The sequence below is a fragment of the Sorex araneus genome, chromosome 3, assembly GCF_027595985.1.
Source record: "Sorex araneus isolate mSorAra2 chromosome 3, mSorAra2.pri, whole genome shotgun sequence".
NCBI classification, from domain to species: domain Eukaryota; kingdom Metazoa; phylum Chordata; class Mammalia; order Eulipotyphla; family Soricidae; genus Sorex; species Sorex araneus.
In genome coordinates, this window is record NC_073304.1 from 179130695 (window position 1) to 179152298 (window position 21604).

The following is a 21604-nucleotide window of genomic DNA, read 5'->3' on the forward strand; positions in this document are numbered from 1 at the left end:
TGCAAAGCCAGGAGGTAACCCCTGTGCATTGCCGGGTGTGACTCAAAAAGCAAAAAAAAAAAAAAAAACCCACAATCTAGAGGGTAGGGTGTTTGCCTTGCATGCAGCCAACTTGGGTTCAAATCCCTAGCCTACCATATAGTATCCAAGCACTGCCAGGAGAGATTACTGAGTGCAGACCCAGGAGCAACCCCTAAGCATCACCGGGTGTGACCCCCACCACCTTCCCCCCCCAAAATCTAATCTAAAGGGTCAAAGAGATGGTATGGGATAAAAGGCACTTGCCTTGCATGCAGCCAACCATGGTTTGATCCCTAGAACCTCATAAGCTCCCCAGAACCCCCACTGGAAGTGGTTCCTGAATAGAGTCAGGAGTAAGCCCCAAGCACAGTCAGGTATGCCCCCCAAAACCAAGAATCTAGAGCCAGATAGTACAAGGGAAAAGTCACCTGTCCTGCATGTGGCCAAACCTAGTTTAATCCTCAGCGCTGCATATAGTCCCCAAAGCATCCGCAGGAGTGACGTATGAGCAAAAATTCAGACATAGTCCCTAAATAGCACCAGCTGTGGACCTGCCCCAAAATATGGACCTGTGACTAAGAGGATGCCTCAAAATGTTGGAATTCATGTTTTGAATGGGGGAGCCTCATTTCAATCCTGAGTACCGTAAGGTCCCCTTAACACTGCCAGGAACACTGAGCACTGTCAAATATGGTCCCCAAACCAACCAACCAACCAACCAACCAACCAACCAACCAACCAACCAACAAACAAAACCCCCACAAAGTCAAAGAATTTAGCTTGGGTCAGGCGATGGTTCAAACACGCTTTACACAGGGGAGCCCCAAGTCTGATCCCTCATACCACATGGTCCTGGAGCAGCCCGAGGTGTGACCACCACCCAAAAGACAAAGGAATATACAAAATACACAAAACGATAGGAACAGAAGATTATAAGCTATATGTTCATCCCAGAGTCCAGTAAGAGTAATACTGAAAACACACTTTTCTTTTTCTTTCTTTCTTTCTTTCTTTCTTTCTTTCTTTCTTTCTTTCTTTCTTTCTTTCTTTCTTTCTTTCTTTCTTTCTTTCTTTCTTTCTTTCTTTCTTTCTTTCTTTCTTTCTTTTTCTTTCTTTTTTAGTTTTTGGACCACACCTGGCCATGGTACTCAGGGCTGACTCCTGGCTCTGCACTCAGAGATCACTACTGGCAGGCTCAGGGGACATAGGGGATGGTGGGATGGAACCTGGATCGACTGTATGCAAGGTAAGTTACCCTCCACACTGCACGATGACTCTTGGCCCACAACTCTTTGCTGACTCAGCACAGAAGCTGTTTATAGGGAGCTCCTGCATTAGCTGGGGAGCAGCTGCAGTCTGTTTTGTTTTTTGTTGCTATTATTCTTATCTTTGTGCCACATCTGGCTGTGTTGGGTTCGACTCCAAGGGCACTGCTCAGGGCATGCCCATCAGTACTAAGAACTCGAGCAGGTCCTCCGAGGTGCAGAGCTTATGCTCCAGCTCTCGGAGCTCTCCTCCACCAGAACTGCAGCTTCACCAAGTGACAGAAGAGTCCCATTACTTCAGAGCACTATCATTTATTGAGATTTAAAGTGGATGAAATGAAACCAAGGGATTATTCACAACCCGAGAGATGTAAATCTTTCTGCAGTGAAGAGCTGTAGTGAAATGAAACTCAAAAATTTAAAGGCTAATAATTCAGTGATAACAATTAGTGATCCCTATAGAAAAAATTCAGTTTTTAAATTAGCTTTTAAATTAAAATACAAAGAGAATAGAATAATCACTTGAATATTGATTCATCCCCTATGATGAATACAGCAAATATAAACTTAACTTTCATTTCTGATTTTCCACCACAAATGTATAGGTACTGATTATGTTAGGGATAGAATTTGGTTCTTGAGTTAGGATTTTAAGCAGATTTAATCTTGGTTATTTATTTTCTTTGCTTAAGCAGATTCTTGATATTTTTACTTGAATTAGGATATAAAGTAAATGTGTATCCATCAGTAGCAAAACTTAGTAATTGGTAAATTTTTAAAACCGTAAACATGGAAAACATTTTTTTAAAAAAGACATGGTTAGGACATTTCCCCCATCCCATAGCTGTGGTAGAAAACATGAAGGTGACGTCTACAAGGATCCACAATAAAGTAAGAAAATGTCTGTTCATGGATCTTCGTGGATGGATAGCACACACCAACAGAATCCTGGAAAAGACCAACCACTTAGCATACAGCTTTGCTTACATAACCATCAACTTGATAACTATGTAGATATGAAACAAAAATCATCAACAATAAATTGGCACTGCTTTATGGGCAGCCTTCTCTTGTGCTAACAATACATAGGCATAAATTCTGTGTAAATACAAAGAATTTCTGGCTCTTAGAATTTATAATCAAGGGTAAAAACTATTGTTTAAAAAACTTTTAAATTAAAATATTAATATTATAAAATTTTCTTCTTTACAACCTCCTCCTCTCTTTTCTTTCTTACAGAACACAGTAGTATATGTAGTATTATGAGGATATGGACTTTTTTTAGTGACTGTGCCCTTGTCCACAGTAGCTGACACACTGCAGATATTGAAGGAATAACTATTGAGTGATTAAATAAATATACTTCAAAAGTATTCAATATGTATTAGAAAGTTTTATATGACATTAATTTTCAAGTATTATCTCTGTAATATAAAGATATTTGTGGCATTTCTTTTTTTGTCTGTTCTACAAAGGTATGATTTTATTAATCAAGAGTTGTGCTCTGTTCCACCTGAGTCATAGATTTAGTCATAGCTCCAAGACCAATAAGAACTCTGATCAGACTCAGAACACAAAAAGGAAGGGAGGTCGTTCATACTGTTCTCCTAATAAAAGCATACTTCATCAATTTTTATGTTAACAGAAAACTAAGTATCATTTCTTATTTCAGGTATAAATTCATCTTAGTTGCTAACAACAGTTATAACAAGTCAATTAATAGCCGACTGGTTGTAAAATTTCTCTCAATACTTACATATGCTGTAACTTTAAAGATAAAAGACGTTATTTGTATTTTCTTTGTTTGAGGAATCTTTCGAACACTAAAATAGTAGGAGGAAAGGTACATCTTAAATATAAAAAGCATTGACATAAGACATATAAAATACTGAACTCAGGCTTGATAGGACATTCAAAAAGGTACAAAGGAGGCTGAGGTCTGACCCCTGACTCCACCTGTCTCTTGAATATTGCTGGGAGTGACCGCCAAGTGTGAAGCCACTGTGTGTGACCCTAAGTCAAACAAATAATAATAACAAAGTAAAATATTGATGTCTTTTAAGTATTCAGGAGCTCTAATTCATTATATAAAGTAGAGAAGTTTGTAATATCGAACTAGAATAGTTTAAATAGGATATGGTTATTCCTATATTTGATATACCAAAAACAGTAACAACAAGTCTCACAATCGAGACATTACTGGTGTCCGCTCCAGCAAATTGATGAGCAATGGGATGATAGTGATACAGTGATTCCTATATTTATTGTTCTTAATTTGAAAACTTTCATTATCTTTTGTGTTTTGGAGATTGTTCAGGGGTTCCTCCCAGTTCTGTGCTCAGGATCAAACTTGGCTTTCAGCATGCAAAGTGTGCACTCAACCTGTTGGTTGACCTAACTGTCCCAACTCACATGATTTCCCCCAAGTACCAACAGGAATGACCCTGAGCACAAAGCAGGGAGTAGTTCCCCAATGCTGCTGGGTGTCATCCTCAAACAAAAACAAAATTATCATTTCTCTTATGCTGAGTAGGAAAGCATTTGCCTTGTGGGTGTGAGACCCTGGGTTCAATTCTCAACACCACAACAAGTAGTTTTTCTCTCAGTTTCACCACACAAAGGATTGCCCGAGGAAGTCAATGGCTGGGAACTGAAGACACTGATACACAGCTCTCTGTTACACATGGATATACAGGCTTTATAATGCTTTTGCTTTATAACGCAAAATATCTTCATATAATGCATCTCATATAACAATTATAATCAGTAGAAATTAAACAATAGATCCAAGACATTCCACTGACCAGTATTTCTCGTTCAGTCCTCTTTCCTGACCCCTCACATGCTATATCCTGTACCTACACAATCAACCCCAATCCTCCACAACATGCATGTATCTAAGATAGTGTTTTTATATGTAAGTATAATCCTTTATTAGGGGAAAGTGCTGATTTCCCTCACTATATATGTGAAGATACAGGGAAGAAGGCCAGGAAAATGTAGGAGTTTTTCTGCCTAAGAGAGAAGGGAGGAGGCTATCAGAAGGGATTTAGGGCCGTACTGCTGCTCCCCACTTTGCTTGGTAACATGACCACAAACAAACAGATGCTATGGAATCCCACCATAGTTAAACACCCTCTTGACTACATATTTCCATATGGTAATCCAGCAACTCTACCTCAGAAGATCCTTATAGATGAGCTTTGTTGTTTCCAGATAAGGTTTAAGCACATCTTCATACTGACAGAGAGCTCCACCAAGGCAAAGATGTTTGAATAGACAAAACAGAAATTCTTCTCTATCTGCTGGGCTGAATATTTCATATTTTTCTGAGTCTTCCTCTAGTAAAACCTATAAAAAAAGGAAAACAATCATCAGAATGAATGTAATCTGAGGTTCTAACTTTTATGTTTTCAAAATGTTCAATTAATGTATGCAAAGATAATCTGGGTTCTAATTTAAGAACTAGTTCTAGAGCCAGGAGACAGTACACAGGCTTGTGGGAAGCTGAGATTCAATCTCAGCACTGCTTAGGATCCCCAGAGGACCTCCAGGGCCCCATTACTGAATATGGGGGTCAGGAAACATGGCAGTCCAGGGAGTACAGAGCTTCCAGGGGCTACTCCCAAGCACACAGCCAGAAAGGTCCCCTGAGCAGCACCAGGAGTGATCCCCAAACAAAAAAACAACTAAAAATTGTTCTAAAATAAATTTATGAGTTATTACCAGCAAATGCTTGATTTGAATCCCTATTCTGTAGAGCTAAGTACCCTCAACCATGGCAAAGGGTCCTGTGTAGAGAAGTCCACCCTGCTCGCTGCTCAGATGCCATGCGTGCATCAGGTAACAGCAGGGTTGCAGGGCCATCTCTCCTCACTGTAAGGCGCAGCAGGCTGACAACTACTGAAACACAGACAAGGATGATAGACCTACCAGTCTGGAAGAAAACTCCTAGTGCGAGCATCACTATATGTTGTTATCCTTCAATAAGAGCCATTTTATTATTTTTTTGGCAGGTGAAATTGTGTATATTACACACTGCCGACAAATTCTATTGTGAGAAATTTAAATTCTGTACTTACTTTTCGCAACTCATCAGAAATAACAAAAGGATCATGAAAAGAATCTAAACATTTCACAATATATCCATTGTCTCGCACAATATTTTCAGCATACAACCGATTAAAAAATGACATGGATAGCTGTGTGCAAGGAACGTTTATAGCTTCAATTTTTTTCACTTCAGTTCCTGGGGAAAAAAAGGATTTTATAAATATAGAAATTTAGTATTACCTATTATTCTAAAGCAAATATCATATGTAAACCCTAAGAAGTAACCAATAATGACATACCTTGATATACTTAAATGGAACATAAGAAACTTAAATTTTTTAAACTTTGCAGCTCATCATATTTACTAATCATTGAAAGTTTACAAAATATTACCATTTCAGGGCTAGGAATGTAGCTCAATGGTATATTCCTGAGTTTGTCTTGTATGTGTAAAGAGTCCAATCCCTAGTACCACAAAACCAAACCAAACCAACCAAACCCTTACTGTTTTTAGATTTAGAGTGTGTAAATGAGGAATTTTTTGAAAACTAAATACATTGTGTAGTAGGAAGTTCTTAAATAAGTTTTGCTTTAAAAAAAAAAATAGGGGCCACATAACAGAAGTGCTTAGGCTATATACCCATCAGTATATGAGGCGGGGTGCTAGAGGCTTGGGGGCCTGTAGGGCCTGAAATGGAACTCAGGACCCATGTATGATGGGGATGTGATCTAACACTAGCATATTTATTTATTTAAACAAACAAAAACAAAAAAACAGTAGGGAGTACCTAATGATCAATGGCAACAGGCCCTGACAGGTGACCTACAGAACTGAGTTTGCCAAAGGAGTAGCAGGGGGACCTTGGGGAATTGCTGAAGGGACTCTGACACTGGTGACGTCTTAGACTTAATCATCAACAGTATTGTAAAACCATGATGCCTATGTAATTTTTTAAAGAGATGCCTATTAACACACAATTTGGGATTGGTAGTATGTTTAATGTTTTATCATTCATATCACCAAAAATTTTTACTTTTCATTTTTTGGGACTTCATCCAGTGGTGCTCTGGGAACCATATGTGGCATCAGATATGAAAATGGGTTGGCCACATGCAGGGCAAGTACCTTAACCCCTGTACTATCCCTCAAGCCCCACAAAAATTTTAATTATTATAATAGGTGTCTTTTTTAAGTCATTTAGAATATCTTGAAAGTGTTTTTCTCCATTTAAAAATGTCTTCCCTGTGACCTCACAGTGTTTATTACTATATATATATATATATATATATATATATATACACATTTTTTTCAATGTCAAGGTAAATTTTCAAACCATGTATCAATCAAGCTTTCATTAGTCTGGAATTAAAGAAATTTGAAAAATATGGGGCTTTTTCTCTAGTAGCTCTTGTTCTCCTCCCTCCCTAGTTATTTCCTAGATGTGTCTTTCAAGAACAGATTATTATGTGTGTATGTGCTATAGAAAACAGGTTCATTTTGGGGCTGGAGACACAGTACAGCAGGTAGGGTACTCGCCTTGCATGGGGCCGACCTGGGTTTGATCCCCAGCACCACACATGGTCACACGAGCCCACCAGGAGTGATCCCTAAGTGGAAAGCCAGGCTTAAATCCTGACCACTGCTGGGTGTGGTCCAAATTACACTGCCACTCCCCCACCCCCAGAAAATAAAAAACACCACCAGTACCACCAAAAGAAAGCAGGTTCATTTTGTTTGTTTGGGGGCCTCACCCACTGCTAAGGGGGGTGCTTGGAGAAACATATGTGATGCCAGGGATTCAAACCAGTGCCAGTCACATTCAAGGCAAGCACCTTACCTCATGTTCGACCCTTAGCCCCCTAACAGTTCTATTAAATTACAGAAAAACATAGAAACAGAAATGCAGAGGCCAGAGAGTACAGCCTACAGCAGGTAAGGCACTCGCCTGGCGAATGCTGGAACTGGGTTCTAGATCCAGCACCTCTTATGGTCTGCCGAGCCTGCTAACAAGATCTCCAAACACAGAACTAGGACTAAGCTCAGAGCACAGCTGGTTGTGGGCGGTGGGGTGTGGGGTGTGGAGAGAGAGAGAGAGAGAGAGAGAGAGAGAGAGAGAGAGAGAGAGAGAGAGAGAGAGAGAGAGCGCAAGCACAACAGCAGTGTGTGCTTTTATCGGTGCCCCAATAAACCTCTCATCCTCTTATGCATGCAAATATACATATACACATTCACTCAGATAGAAAGGCAGGTTTGCAGGTTCCTTTTGCTTATAGTTTCAGGGAGTTATAATACTGAGTGAGGCTTGGAAGAGTACAGGGGGCTGGGCCTTTGCCTTGTACAGAGCTGACCCAAGTTCAATCCCCAGTGCCCCTCATGGACCCCTGAACCTCCAGGAGTGATCCCTGAGCTCAGAACCAGGAATAAGTGAGGAGCACAACCAGGACCCTACCCTGCAAAAATCCTGAGGAAATGAACACCTATGATTATGTGCCTTCTTCCCTCTGGCTGACCATCTAGTTGGGATCCTGAGCTGAGCAAGAAAGATTCCTGGAGCCAGAAACTGTAGATGCCTCAATAATTTCAAAAGCTATGCTGCTAAGAAAAGCTCCTTTTGTTTCAGAGGCAAAATCCCCCAGGGGATTAAAGTGAAAAGAAGATCATAGAAAATGATAGAGTAGGTCAAGCAATATTGGAAGATCAAAGAACAAGCATGGTGAGGAGCCAGACAGCCTTCAGAGGTGGGCTGGTGGCCACAGGGTGAGAGATGGACACTGGGCAGTGCGCCATTTTAATAAAGCTTTGCTGGCTCGCAAGTGTGGAGTGCCAGGAGTTTGTATGGGGAGAGAAAGCATTTAATTCCAAACCACTTAACCTGACGTATGGGAATAGCATTTGCTATGGAGAGAATTTTGTCTCTCTAAGAGGAAGTCTTTACACCCAAAGTGATGGTATTTGGAAATGGGGCCTTGGAGGAGTTACTTATACTGGGTGAGTTCATGGTGAGTGGTGGCCACTGAAGAACTGTGCATGTATGCAGCTGAGAGGCTCTCTCGCTGGGTCCTCCAGGGCCCGAGTAACCTAACAGGCTGCCTTCGTTGTCTCTCATTTCCTGCTCTCCTCAGTTCTTACCAGCATTGTCTAAGGTGGAACCACCCTACCTCATTCTGGCTTCTGGAGAAAGGACCTCCAGGTCTCTGAGTTGATCAGCCACGCCCTCAGTGTTTTCTTCAGACCCTGGGGCTGCATCCAGTGGGACTAAGGGTGTTGGCTGGGGGAGCAGGAGAGGACACACTCTGCTATTTGAGTAGTACCCCTGGCACAGAATTGTTGTGTTTTGCAACAATGCAGAGAGTAAGAATTTCCCACCTTTTAAAGTTCTGGTTGCATTTTGCTAAACAACTCCTTTGATCTGTCTGCCTCCTTTCATATTAGACCAGAAACAGGATGGAAACAAACCACTCCTTCTACACCCTTAGAAATCTCTTTAGCTAAATTTTAAGTTTTTTCATGCACAAGGTCTGCCTTCCACAACACACTAGAACACAATTCAGCCGTACTATCTTCTATTTCATCTGCTTTGTTTTGGGTTTTGGGACCACACTCAGTGGTGATCAAGCATTACTCCTTGCTCTGTGCTCAGGTATTACTCCTGGCTGGCACAGAGGATTATATATCGTGCTGGGGATTGAATCCAGGTTGGCTGCATGCAAGAAAAAGACTACCCTGGTTGTACTATCTCTTCAGACCTGTTTTTCTGTTTTGCTTTGGTGGCGCTGGGAATCAAACCAACCTCACACCTGAAAGGCAAGTGCTTTACTACTGAGCTACATCCCTGGCCTTCAAGTCATCTATTATTTTCTAACAGGACAGCCCTTCATCCAGTTTCTCAATTCTACCTGAGACCTCACTGGAAATAACCTTAACATTGTATTTCTAGCACAACCCTCAGAAGCCTCCAGCCTATACCCATTAGTTTCAAAGACTCTTCCGTGTCTTAGATATTCATTATAGGAGCACTCGGGTTCCAGCTACAGTCTGTGTGGGCCTGCTCACATTGCTGTCACCAAATCTCATGGAGAAGGAGGCTTAAGCAGATAGCTCTTTCCCACAGTTCTGGAGGCCAAGAAGCCCAGATCAAGTGGTGCTGATATAGTACAGCTACCCTTCCCCACATAAGACACAGAGCTCTGCTCTCTCATCCTCTTCCTGGAAGGGGCACTAATCACATTGTGAGAGTCCCTCAAGACTTGTCTAAACCTAAGTATCTCTCAAAGGTCTCCTCTTGAAATACTAACACATTGGGGATTAAGGCATCAACACAAGAATTTGGTGGGGATTAGGGAATACAATCTGTCTGCAGCACCTGCTACTGCCTTGGAGTAACTGGTTTCCAACATCTGGTTTCTAATTTTGGGGGCAGACCACACCCAGCTGTGTTTGGCTTGGGTCAGCTGTGAGCAAGGAAAACACCTCACCCATTGTACTATTTTTAGCCTTTGGTCTCTATATTTTAGGAGACTCATAGTGTCACTGTATTGCACATTTATTTGGTGCTTTCCAGATTGCTCCATCAATGTCGAGTGGCAGTGGTGAGGACATGTCTTTAGTCTGGATCTGAGTCTACCTTATAACTCCAACTTAGAAGTTAATTGTTGGGCACATGTGGAATTTTTGTTGCTGGTTTGGTTCTGGGGTCACACCTGGCTGTGCTCAGGGCTTACTCTTGGCTCTTCACTCAGGAATCACTCCTGCAGGGATTGGGGGATCAAATAAGGCACCAGGGATCAAACCTAGGTTGACCAAGGTTTGTGCAAGTTCCTTATCTGGCTATGTGCAAGTGCCTTATCCACTGTATCTTAGCTACAGTCCCTCACATGTGAGCCTTTTTAAAAAGTGGTGTTTTATTGTTGTGAAATTTGTATCTATATGGGGAAAGACAATATGGTGAGCTTAACATTTTTATGTTTCAGTGAGCTTAACTTTGTTGTTGTTGATCAAGATAAATGCTTACATATACAGATGACTTCCTTTGGAAGATTTTTATTTGAATATTTTAATTGGTAAGTATACTTGATTTAACTTTACAAATAGTTTCAAGGTCACACTGTACCAGATTTTTGCTCTATAAATTTTGCCATGGTCTTTAGCCAAAAGCAGTAAAATATGACCTACTAAATTTAACATGTGAAACAAGTGAACTGTCCATAATTTTGTTCTTGACTAATGCTTTAAACTAAAGGGGTTTTGGTTTTTGGTTTCTTTTTTTGGTTTCTTTTGGGCCACACTTGGCTCTGCTCAGGGCTTAATCTTGCCTCTGACCTCAGGGATCATTCCCCATGGGCCTTGAGGGACTATATTGGATGTCAGGGACCAAATACGGTCGACTGCATGCAAGGCAAGCTCCCTACCAACTGTACTATCTCTCCTGCACCTACTTTAAACTAAATTCTATATAAGGCTACTAAGATGACATGACAATGAAATGTAAGGATTTACCAAAATATCCCAAATTTGAAACAAACTTGAATTTTTTTTGCTTTTTGGGTCACACCCAGCAATGCACAGGGGTTACTCTTGGCTTTGCACTCGGGAATTATTCCTGGCAGTGCTCAGGGGACCATATGGGATGCTGGGTATCAAACCCGGGTTGGCCACATACAAGGCAAATGCCCTACCCACTGTACTATCATTCTAGCCCCACAAACTTGAATTTTTATGAGCATAAATCCATTTTACAAACCAGATTATCCTTCTAAATGGGATTATTTATTTATTTTGGTTTGGGGGCTACAGCCGGTAGTGCTCAGGGGTTACTCCTGGCTCTGGACTCAGGAATCACTCTTGGTGGGCTCATATAAAATGCTAGGGATTGAATGTGGGTGAGCCATGTGCAAGGCAAGCACCTTACCCACTGTACTATCTCTGCAGCCTGATATGGGATCATTTATACCATAAAAGGCCTCAGTATAAAATTAAAAATATAGCATTCATGCATTTATTATTGTTTATTTTTGTTTGTGACATCAACCATACTAGTGACTTACTCCTGGCTCTGTGCTCAGAGGACCACATTTAGTACTATAGATCAAACTGATTCAGTTGCTCCCAAGACAAGGGTTTACTTCTGTGCTATCTCTCAGGTGCAACCATACTTTTCAAAAAAGTTTCAGGGTTAAGGCTAGCAAGATAATATAGTGGCTAAGATGATTGTCTTGCATGTAGTGGAGCTGGATTCGACCCCCAGTCCTCCATGTGGTTTCCCGAATCCTTCCAGGAGTGACTTGTGAGCACAGCTGGGTGTTTCCAAAACCAATAAAATATAAGTTAAAAGGGGGCCAAAGTGATAGTAGGGAGCTTGTCTTGCATGTGGCTGACCTGGGTTCCACCTGTGACACCCCATATGGTTTCCAGAACTCTGCCAGGCATGATCCCTGAGCTCAGAGCCAGAAGTAAGCCCTGAGCAGTGCCAGGTGGGGCCCAAAAATCAAAAGGAAAAAAAGAGTTTCATGGTGGCTGCTTCTCTGTCACAAACCAATGGCCTTGTCCCAAGGGAGGTTTTCCCTGATGCTCAGACATCAGTGGAAGCTTACAAATGCTTTCTCCTGGGCAGATCAGCACTCCCCACCTCAACCCACCTTCCTTTTGTTCCTGCTGCTACAGAAGCATTTCTATGAATGTGGAGATTATATTGCATGCACACAAGTGATTTTTTTTTTACACATATGACAGGTTTCTTGAGTATTGTTTGCTCTTATCCAACTCAATGTTTCCCTGCATCTGGCAGGAACAATAAATACCTGGAAGGTAGATAGTAAATACTTTCCAAATGAGAGAAAAGAGAAAAAAAACTGCTCTTGTGTGCTAAGCCAGGATGAGCAGTGGGCTCCAAGAGGGCATGCAGAGAAGCCCTGCACAGCTCAGTGGACCTGATCTTGATGTTATCAAACAAACAAATCATTCACCACAATTTCTTTTTCAACACCAAATGGTCCTGAGACAAAATTTATTGTAACAGTAATTTAGTATTTGGGAAAAAAGAAAATGTCTTATTTACCTAATGTAACCCAGTCTCCAGAAGATTCTGAAAGTAACTTCAAATTGGAAATAACATTTGGGTCCTTGAAAAATGCCTAGAATACAAATTCGAGGGGAACAAGTTAGATACTTTGTTTTAAATAATAGTAAATAATATTAACATCTATAATAACTATAGTAAAAAGCTAAAAAAAGAATTCAAATTGGGAAGTGGCAAATTTCAATTGGTAAAATTACTAAAAAATTATTATTATTATTATTATTTGCTTTTTGGGTCACACCCAGCAATGCACAGGCATTATTCCTGGCTCATGCACTCAGGAATTACTCCTGGTGGTGCTGGGGGACCATATGGGATGCTGGGAATCAAACCCGGGTCGGCCACGTGCAAGGCAAACACCCTACCCGCTGTACTATCGCTCCAGCCCCTACTAAAAAGATTTTTATAAAGAAATTGTTTTCAATTTTAATAGCTGAATAACATTCCATGTTTAAGTACAGATACCGTTTGGGTATAACTTAATGTACAGAAAATAATAACATATAGTGAAATCCAGATGGTTAATATTTAAAATTTGTTTTCTTTTAATACTGTAATTAGCTTAGTAGTCACCACACCTCCCTATCACAACTACATATAAAATCATCAATTTAATTGTATCCAAGAAGCACATAGAAAAGTAATAGATTTGATTTCCTAAAAATGATGATTTTCTAAATGGCAGAAAAATAAATAGTTAGAGTTTTCTGGGAATTTTTTTAGGTGTTTTTTTTTTTTCTTTTTGGGTCACACCTGGCAATACACAGGGATTACTCCTGGCAGTGCTTGGGGAATCATATGGGATGCTGAGATCAAACCCGGCTCGGCCGCTTGCTTGCAAATAGCCCTTCTAATTTAAGAAATTTATTTAGGTAATATAGCTACAATAGTGTTTACATTCATAGTAAAGTTACTGGCCCACTGTGAGCTGGACATGGCTACAGCCACCTTGGCAGTGCCATGGACCTCCTGGACACCCCCTTCCCTGTGTCACTCATCCTGAAATGTGGTGTGAATCAATGAAGCACACCAGTTGTCTGGGCCTCGGTACTTGCTCTGAGTGCAAGAGGGGCAACTGTTTTGGGTTTCTTTTGGGTTTCCCTTTGTTTTTTCGTATTTTTTTTGTGCGGGGGGGGGGGGGGGGCGGGTGGTGTTTCACTTCGAACTTCCTAAAGACAAGGATAAGAATCATCCCTAAATCACATGTATGTTCAGAAGGTGCTGAGTAGATAGGAAAGATAGTCTTTTTTCATTTCTGTTCTTTTAAGGCTTTATTTTGTTCAAGTTTGGAGCAAGGCCAGTAGTGCTTGGGGGTTTATCCTGACACTGCTCAGGGGATCATGTGGTGTCAGTTATAAGTCAGGCAAGTACCTTAGCCCCTATACTGTTTATCTGCATCTCCCCTCAGAGGACTCCCAAGCAGTACTCAGAGGACCCAGTGTTCCTGCTGGAAATTCTTGAGCCTGAGAATACGGTGTTTTTCAGGTCCTTCTGTGGTGCTCAGGGCCTCCAGGAACACCTATTAACAGTGCTTGGTGGGGGTCCCAGGCCTGCACTTGGGAGTCAGAAATCAAACATGGTCTGCTGCATGCAAGGCATGCCTCTTAACCCCTGTACTATCTTTCCAGACCCAAGAAAGCCATGTTTTAAAGGAGAATATGCTGAGATGACAAAATTACAACATATATGATTTAAAAAGGAGATAGGGCTGACTTTTCATGGTTTAAAAAAGTCCATTACATAGAAGAAAAATGGATAACCTGATTTAAGGTGGTCAAATGATAAAGGCAGTCATGTGAAAGACACAGTGTGGCTGGAGCAAACATGCTTGGCGTGCAGGAGGCCCAGGGTAGATCTTCAGTACTTCATGGTCCCACAACCTCCTGGAGAGATCCTGAGCACACAGCCTAGAGCTGGGAGTAGCTTCCAAGCACCTTTGGGTGTGACTCCCAAAATATAAACACACACACAGACACAGATAGGGCTGGGGAGCCCTATCTGTGTCAATGTGCTATAGTCCATACTCTGCCTGCACTGACTACTCAAACCCCAGCACACACCACACACAGACACACAGGCATGTGTGTGCGCACACACACACACACACACACACACACACACACACACACAGGGCTGGGGAGGTAGCTCAATGTGTTACAGCTCATACTCTGCCTGCACTGACTACTCAGACCCCAGTACCAAAGCAAGAGATGCTCCCATGCTCTGCTGGGTGTAGCTCCCCAAAACCAATTAAAAAAAATAGCCAATATACTTACAAAAAATATACTCAGCTGCAAGATCAGTGAGATAAATAAGATTAAAACCCACATGATAACCACTTTTCTCAGAATTCGATAATTCACAAGGCCATTAAGTCCTAACTAACATGCCAGAAAACATGCACTTGCACATGCCACGAAAGCGTGAATCTTTCCGATCTTTTGGGGAAGTAATTAGGTCTTATCTTGGTCATCAAAAACACAGGCATATCTTAAGATTCAACAAATTCCACTTCAGGGTGTGTGTCCTGCAGAAATGAAACCACTAACAGAGAAGGCATACGTATAAGGAATCTTTTTTTTAAAAAAAATCATATTGTTTATAGTGGGACAACCTGAAAACAACATCATATCCGTCAAGACAAGAACGGTGAACTGAATCCAGTCCATCTATGAAAAAAAGGAAGCAGTTACTGGAGAGTACTGCAATCCAATCAAAGCCCTAAAAGGGTAGAAGCCTTGTTTTGCCTCATTGTTGTAGCCCTAGGGCATAGAACAGGCCCTGACATATAGCAGTTGCTCAATAAACATCTGTGATGTTAACGATGAAGGGAAACGATAAATATTCTGGTAGTTTAAGAAGGCTGAGGAGAGGGCTGGAGCAATAGCATAGTGGGTACGGCATTTGCCTTGCACGCGGCCAACCCAGGTTCGAATACCAGCATCCCATATGGTCCCCTGAGCACCGCCAGGAGTGGTTCCTGAGTGCAGAGCCAGGAGTGGCCCCTGTGCATCGCCAGGTGTGACTCAAAAAGAAAAAAAAAAAGAAGGCTGAGGAGAGTTGGAGAAAGAATACCTCAGCAGGCTAGAATACATGATTTGTGTGCAAGATGCCTGGGTTCTGTCCCTAGTACTATATGCTTCCCCTGTGGAATGCCACTGGGAACAATACTCAAGCATCTTAGGTGTGATCCCCAAAACATTAAAAACAAAGATGTGAAAGGCTGAGAATGACTCAGTGGCATAGCACATACCTCATATGCACGAGGCTCTGGGTTTGATGCCAAGTACCAACAAAATCAGAATGATATTTTGGAATAGCTCAGTGGTGTAATGTGCTTGTTGTAAGAATGAAGGAACTAGCACCACCTCACAAGTCCAAGCCCCATCCCAGCATGAGACTGATCTCTGATGCACCACTACCAAATGTGTGTAATCCCGTCATCACAAGGGAAAAGAAATAAAACTCAAATGCTTGAAGGTTTTTTTTTTTTACTTGAGGTGGGGAAGTGTGTGTTGGGGCTACACCTCACTGGGGCCAGGGAAGGGAAACAATAAATATTCTGGTAGTTTAGAAGGCTGAGGAGAGTTGGAGAAAGAATACCTCAGCAGGCTAGAATACATGATTTGTGTGCAAGATGCCTGGGTTCTTTCCCTGGTATTATATGCTTACTTGTGGTTCTGTGCTCAGAAATCACTCCTGGTAGGTTCAGGGGACCCTGTGCAGTGCTGAGAATAGAACCCCAGTCAGCCATGTGCAAGGTAAGAGCCCTACCCACTATACTATCTTTCTGGCCCCTTGAGAGAAATCTTAAACAACTATAATGAATTAAAAAAAACTTCAATATAATATAGTGTAGAAGATGTCCCAACCATTAGCCTCAGTCACTTCAGTAGTGACTGGAGGTTTATAGGATGAGGACAGCTGGCTCCGAGGGCACTGTAAAATTAGATTGGGACAGAAAAAGATTGTTGATTCTATGAAATATTCTTTGTTGTTTAACTTCTGCAATAAATATTTATCTTACTTCCACATTCCTTTAAAGTTATCACTCTTGGGGCTGGAGCGGGTAGGGCGTTTGCCTTGCACAAGGCCGACCCAGGTTTGATTCCCAACACCCCATATGGTCCCCTGAGCACTGCCAGGGGTAATTCCTGAGTGCAGAGCCAGGAGTAACCCCTGTGCATCGCTGGTGTGACCCCTCAAAAAAGCAAAAAAAAGCAAAAAAAAAATAGTTATCACTCTCCTTTCCTAAAGTTTCTGGAATGGGAATCTTTCTTCCATTTCTCAATCTCCCAGTAATTATCTGAATTTGACTCCTGCTCCCATCACTAAACTAAAAGTCCACTTGATTTCTTAATTCCAAAATCAAATGGCAAGGAATCTTCCTACCTTCATGAAGTTCACAGACATGGCTAATGGTCACTTTCCACTTCTCCAAAGAAAAGCCTCGAACTGTAGTATTTGCTGACTTTCACAGTAGATTTTAAATTGCCAACAGTTTAAAAGTCAGCAAGTAAAGATCTGTGAAAATTTAGCAGTCTGAGTTGGTTCCGGGATTTCTTGGAGGAGCTTTAGTTTTGGGTGGGGGAGTGGGGAGGCACACTCAGTAGTTCCCACGGCTTACTCCTGGCTCTGTGTTCAAAGATCACTCACTCTTGGCAGGCTTGGAAAACCTGATGGGATTCTGGAGATGGAACCCGGGTTGGCCACATGCAAGGTAAGTGCCATTTCTACTGTTGGAGATGGTAAGACCATTTCTATTGTTCCTGTTCTTAAAAGGAGTTTTTTTTTTTTTTCTTTTTGGGTCACACCTGGCGATGCACACGGGTTACTCCTGGCTCTGCACTCAGGAATTACTCCTGGTGGTACTCAGGGGACCATATGGGATGCTGGGAATCGAACCTGGGTCAGCTGCATGCAAGGCAAATGCCCTACTTGCTGTGCTATTGCTCCAGCCCCCAAAGAAGTATTTTTTTTTTTTTTTTTATAATTTATTTATTTTAATTAGAGAATCACCGTGAGGGTACAGTTACAGATTTATACACTTCTGTGCTCACACTTCCCTCATACAAAGTTTGGGAACCCATCCCTTCACCAGTGCCCATTCTCCACCACCCGTAAACCCAGTGTCCCTCCCACCCTCCCCAATCCCATCTCCCCCCCACCCCACCCTGCCACTGTGGCAAGGCATTCCCTTCTGCTTTCTCTCTCTAATTAGCTGTTGTGGTTTGCAACAAAGGTGTTGAGTGGCCGCTGTGCTCAGTCTCTAGCCCTCATTCAGCCCGCAACTCCCTTCCCCCACATGGCCTTCGACTGCAATGTAGTTGGTGATCGCTTCTCTGAGTTGACCTTTCCCCGGAACGTGAGGCCAGCCTCGAAGCCATGGAGTCAACCTCCTGGTACTTATTTCTACAGTTCTTGGGTGTTAGTCTCCCACTCTGTTATTAAAAGAAGTATTTTTTAAGATGGAGAAAACTTAGAGCTTAAAGGTCATATGGTTGAGAAAGGAAGTGGCATCCCACTCAAAGAAAGTAAAGAGGTTACTGACCAGACTAGAGTGTGGGGAGTTAGGTCAGATGAGATCAGGGAATTCAACTGGACCCTGCGATCAAGCAAAGAACTTTATGCCTTTAGGTGTGTATTTACTGGGGTATATGTTTGTTTTCAGCGATGTACACCTATTTATAATGTAAAGTTATGCCAATTAAAAGAAACCTGACTCTTGATCTAAGATTCATCAGGGTTCTTGGTTTATTTTAGTTTTGGGGTCACACCCATCGATGCTCAGGGGTCACTCCTGGCTTCTGCACTCAGGAATTCCTGGTGATGTTTGAGGGATCATATGGTATGGGATGCTGGGGAATGAACCTGGGTTGACCATGTGTAAGGCAAGTGCTTTAACCACTGTACTATCTTTCCAGCCCCTTATCGACATTTTAATCTAAGAGACAGAGCAAATGCTTCACATGGAAACTGTGTTGGCCATGAGCAAGGCACGTGCCATTCCTACTGTACTATTGCTCCTGCTCTTGGAAGGAATATTTTCTAAGATGGAGAAAATGTATATAGCTTAAAGGTCATACGGTTGAGAAAGTAGAAGTCCAGGGCTTAATTCCTGATACAAGGACACCCAATACTACCAGGAGTAGCCCCTGAACACTGACCTTCACAATCTGGGATAAAAAAAAAAAAACTGGTAGAATGTCATATAATAAAAAGGTAGCAGTGATGAGATCTAGCTATATAATGTGAAGATGAACACACTGAAACAGTGCTTATAACTATGTCTACTTTATGGGGCCAGGGATGTAACTGAGCTGGAGAGCACTTGCCTTGTTTGTGTGAGGCACTAGGTCCTAGGTTTGATCCCTGGAGCACACACACACATACACACACAGACATATATACAAGATGCCTATATGTATATATACACACATATACATATATGTACATATCTACATCTATGTGTATACACACATATATGTATGTATGCATGTATGTATTCCAAGCAAGAGCAAATCCCTGTTCTGTGGAACCCACACGGTACTGGTGGTGGGCAGGGGCCAACACTGTAAAGATGCTTTCTGTTGTTTTTGGTTTTGTTCTGGGGCCCCACCTTGGCTGTACTCTGGACCTATTCCCGGCTCTGTGTTCAGGGGTCACTCCTGGCGGTGCTCACTGGGCCCTAGGGAGTGCGTGGGATGAACCTGGGCCAGCCAGAGAGAGGAGAGGGAGGGAGTGTGAGAGAGAGTGAGAGAGGAGAGTGAGGAAGAGAGAGTGAGAGAGAGAGAGGAGAGGAAAGGGACAGGAGAGAGAGGGCTGAGAGGAAGAGAGCGAGAGGAGAGGAGAGGGAGGGAGGAGAGAAGAGAGGGAGAGGGCGGGAGGAGAGAGAGAGGGAGAGAGAGGGGGGAGAGGAGAGAGGCAGCGGGGCAGCAGGGGGCGGGCTGCCTTCCGTGCTGCCCACGTCTCTCGCTCGCGGCCGTCCTGTCCGTCGGACGTTCTGCCCTCCCGGGAAGCGTGGGCGGGGCGCGTGGGGCCCGGGCCTCATACTGACCATCACGAACTCGTCCTTGCGATAGGCCTGGAAGGGCCGGTCGAAGCCGAACGCCTGCGCCTGGACCCTGCCCAGCATGGACCTGAGGCGAGAGGGAACCGGGTGGGCCGGGGCCTCGGACCGAGCCCGCCGCCCGCCGCCGCCCGCCGCCGCCCGCCTGCCTCACCACTGCCGCAGGCGGCCGGCGGTCTCGGGCGCGCTCAGGCCCGGGAACGTCTTCTGAGGCAGGAACCTGAAACCGTAGTGGCCCGGCTCGCCCGGCTCGCCCGGCTCGTCCGCCGCCATGACCCTCACATCAACCGGGATCCCTGCCGTTGCCATGGCGTCGCTTTGCCTCCGCCGTCGGGCCAACCTGGCGGGCGGGACTGGGGGCGGGGTCGGGGGCGGGGCCAGGCGCGCGCGGAGCCTGGCGGGGGCGGAGTCAGGCGCGCGCGGAACCCGGCGGGGGCGGGGTCAGGCGCGCGCGGAGCCCGGTGGGGGCGGGGCCTGGCGCTCCCGGAGCTAGGGGGCGGAGCCTGACGCTCAGGGAGCCCCCCCCCCCGGAGGGGACGGGGCCTGACGAGCCCTCTTCTAGCCCCGCGACCTCTGGCCCGCGGGGAAAGTGGGGCCCGAGATGAGCTTCTGGGGTTGGCCCGCGTCGCTCCTGTTCTCACGTCTGTGACCCCGTTGTCCAATGCCCGGCACTGCTGCATCCCGTCTTCCTCACCGCCGGGCGTGAGACTCCAAACAGGAAACCCCTCTCGTCTCAGATGTTCATAGCTGTGTCTGTGCAGCGAGGAGGGGTTGCCTTGCACGTATCAGACCCGGGTTTGATGCCCATCATCACGTATGGTCCCTGAGCACAGCCAGGAAGATGCCCTGAGCATTGCTAGGTGTGGCCCCCAAACCAAAGACAATCAACCAAAATAAATAAATAAGCCTAGGTGACTGCTTGAGAAACTATTTTCCTTTATCATTGATAGACCACTTTCTTTCTTTCTTTCTTTCTTTCTTTCTTTCTTTCTTTCTTTCTTTCTTTCTTTCTTTCTTTCTTTCTTTCTTTCTTTCTTTCTTTCTTTCTTTCTTTCCCTCTTTCTTATTACCTCCCAATACTAACAATATTTTCTAGGGAACTTCTTGGCTTGCACGTATGGGGGTTCTACCTACCCCTGCTACCACCGTGGACAGTAAGACATGTACTTTAACAGGAATATGTGTTATTTTCCGTTGAAAAGTGCTTTTGTATCTATAATTCGGGGCCTGGCTGGTTGTTTCCTCGAATTTGTACCTTGACATAATAGAAAGGAGTTTCTCTCGTGTTTGCTCTTTCCCTCCAAGCTCTCAGGAACTGACCTTGACTATTCCTCAGCAGCAGGAGGAAGGGGAACAACACCAGACAATCTTTTTCATGGGGGTACGAGGCTGTTCCCTTATAGCACTTTCTCATTGTGCATAGCTTAATTCCAGGGACTTCTGAAAACAGTATGATCATTATGAACGTGTCTTTTGATGGGTTGTGCACTCATTCTTCTATATATGCAGCACTGAAATTGCTCGGTCTTAAGGCATGTCCAGATCTGTTGTGCTGGATACTGCCTGAAAGTTTCCTGAAGTAGATCAATAAACATGCTTTTTTTTTTTTAGCAAATTGCATTTGATTCTTTTTGTTGTTTATGTTTTGTTTTTCAGTCACACCTGGCAATGCTCAGGAATTATTCCTGGCTCTGCACTCACGAATTAATTCCTGGCGGTGCTCAGAGGACTATATTGGATGCCGGGTACTGAACTCTGGTTGGCTGTGTGCAAGGCAAACACCATAACTGCTGTACTATCATTCAGGCCCAAAGTTACATTTTTTTTTTTTTGCGGGGGGCAGAAATACGTACTGAGGCCATACATGACCTGACCACTTTACTTGTCTACATTCTCAAAAAGACAGCATGACCACAGGAGGGAGGGTCATACCTGACAGTGCTCAAGGCTTATTCCTGGTTCTGTGCTCAGAGGTCACTACTGGTGGGGCTTGGGGGACACATGGGGTGCTGAGAATCGAAACTGGGTTGGCTGCGTGCAAGGCAAATGCCCTATTCACTGTACTACCACTCTGGCCTTACCCATCCATTTCTTACAGTGATTTAAAAACTTTCCTTTTT

The 21604-nt window shown here is 43.5% G+C and overlaps 1 protein-coding gene across 1 annotated transcript; it reads right to left on the reverse strand.

The window, feature by feature from the left end:
* Nucleotides 1-1956: 1956 nt before the first annotated feature.
* CFAP300 (cilia and flagella associated protein 300) lies at nt 1957-19807 on the reverse strand. Its single transcript, XM_055132761.1, has 7 exons — nt 19639-19807; nt 19473-19554; nt 12395-12470; nt 5369-5535; nt 4465-4637; nt 3043-3109; nt 1957-2234 (listed from the first exon to the last, which is right to left on the reverse strand). Exons 1-7 carry the CDS (start codon nt 19791-19793, stop codon nt 2106-2108), a joined length of 849 nt encoding a protein of 282 aa, XP_054988736.1. The 5' UTR covers nt 19794-19807; the 3' UTR covers nt 1957-2105.
* Nucleotides 19808-21604: the final 1797 nt, after the last annotated feature.

Bases quoted from the DNA above. Each gene is read 5' to 3' on its own strand.
- CFAP300 (XM_055132761.1), bottom strand. From the start codon at position 19,793: ATGGCAACGGCAGGGATCCCGGTTGATGTGAGGGTCATGGCGGCGGAC. The intron at 3,110-4,464 runs GTAGAGTTGCTG...CTACTATTTTAG, and splicing joins ATCTATAAGGATCTTCTGAG to TGTTCGAAAGATTCCTCAAA. The intron at 2,235-3,042 runs GTAAGTATTGAG...GGTCTTTTCCAG, and splicing joins TCTTTAAAGTTACAGCATAT to GATTCTGTTGGTGTGTGCTA.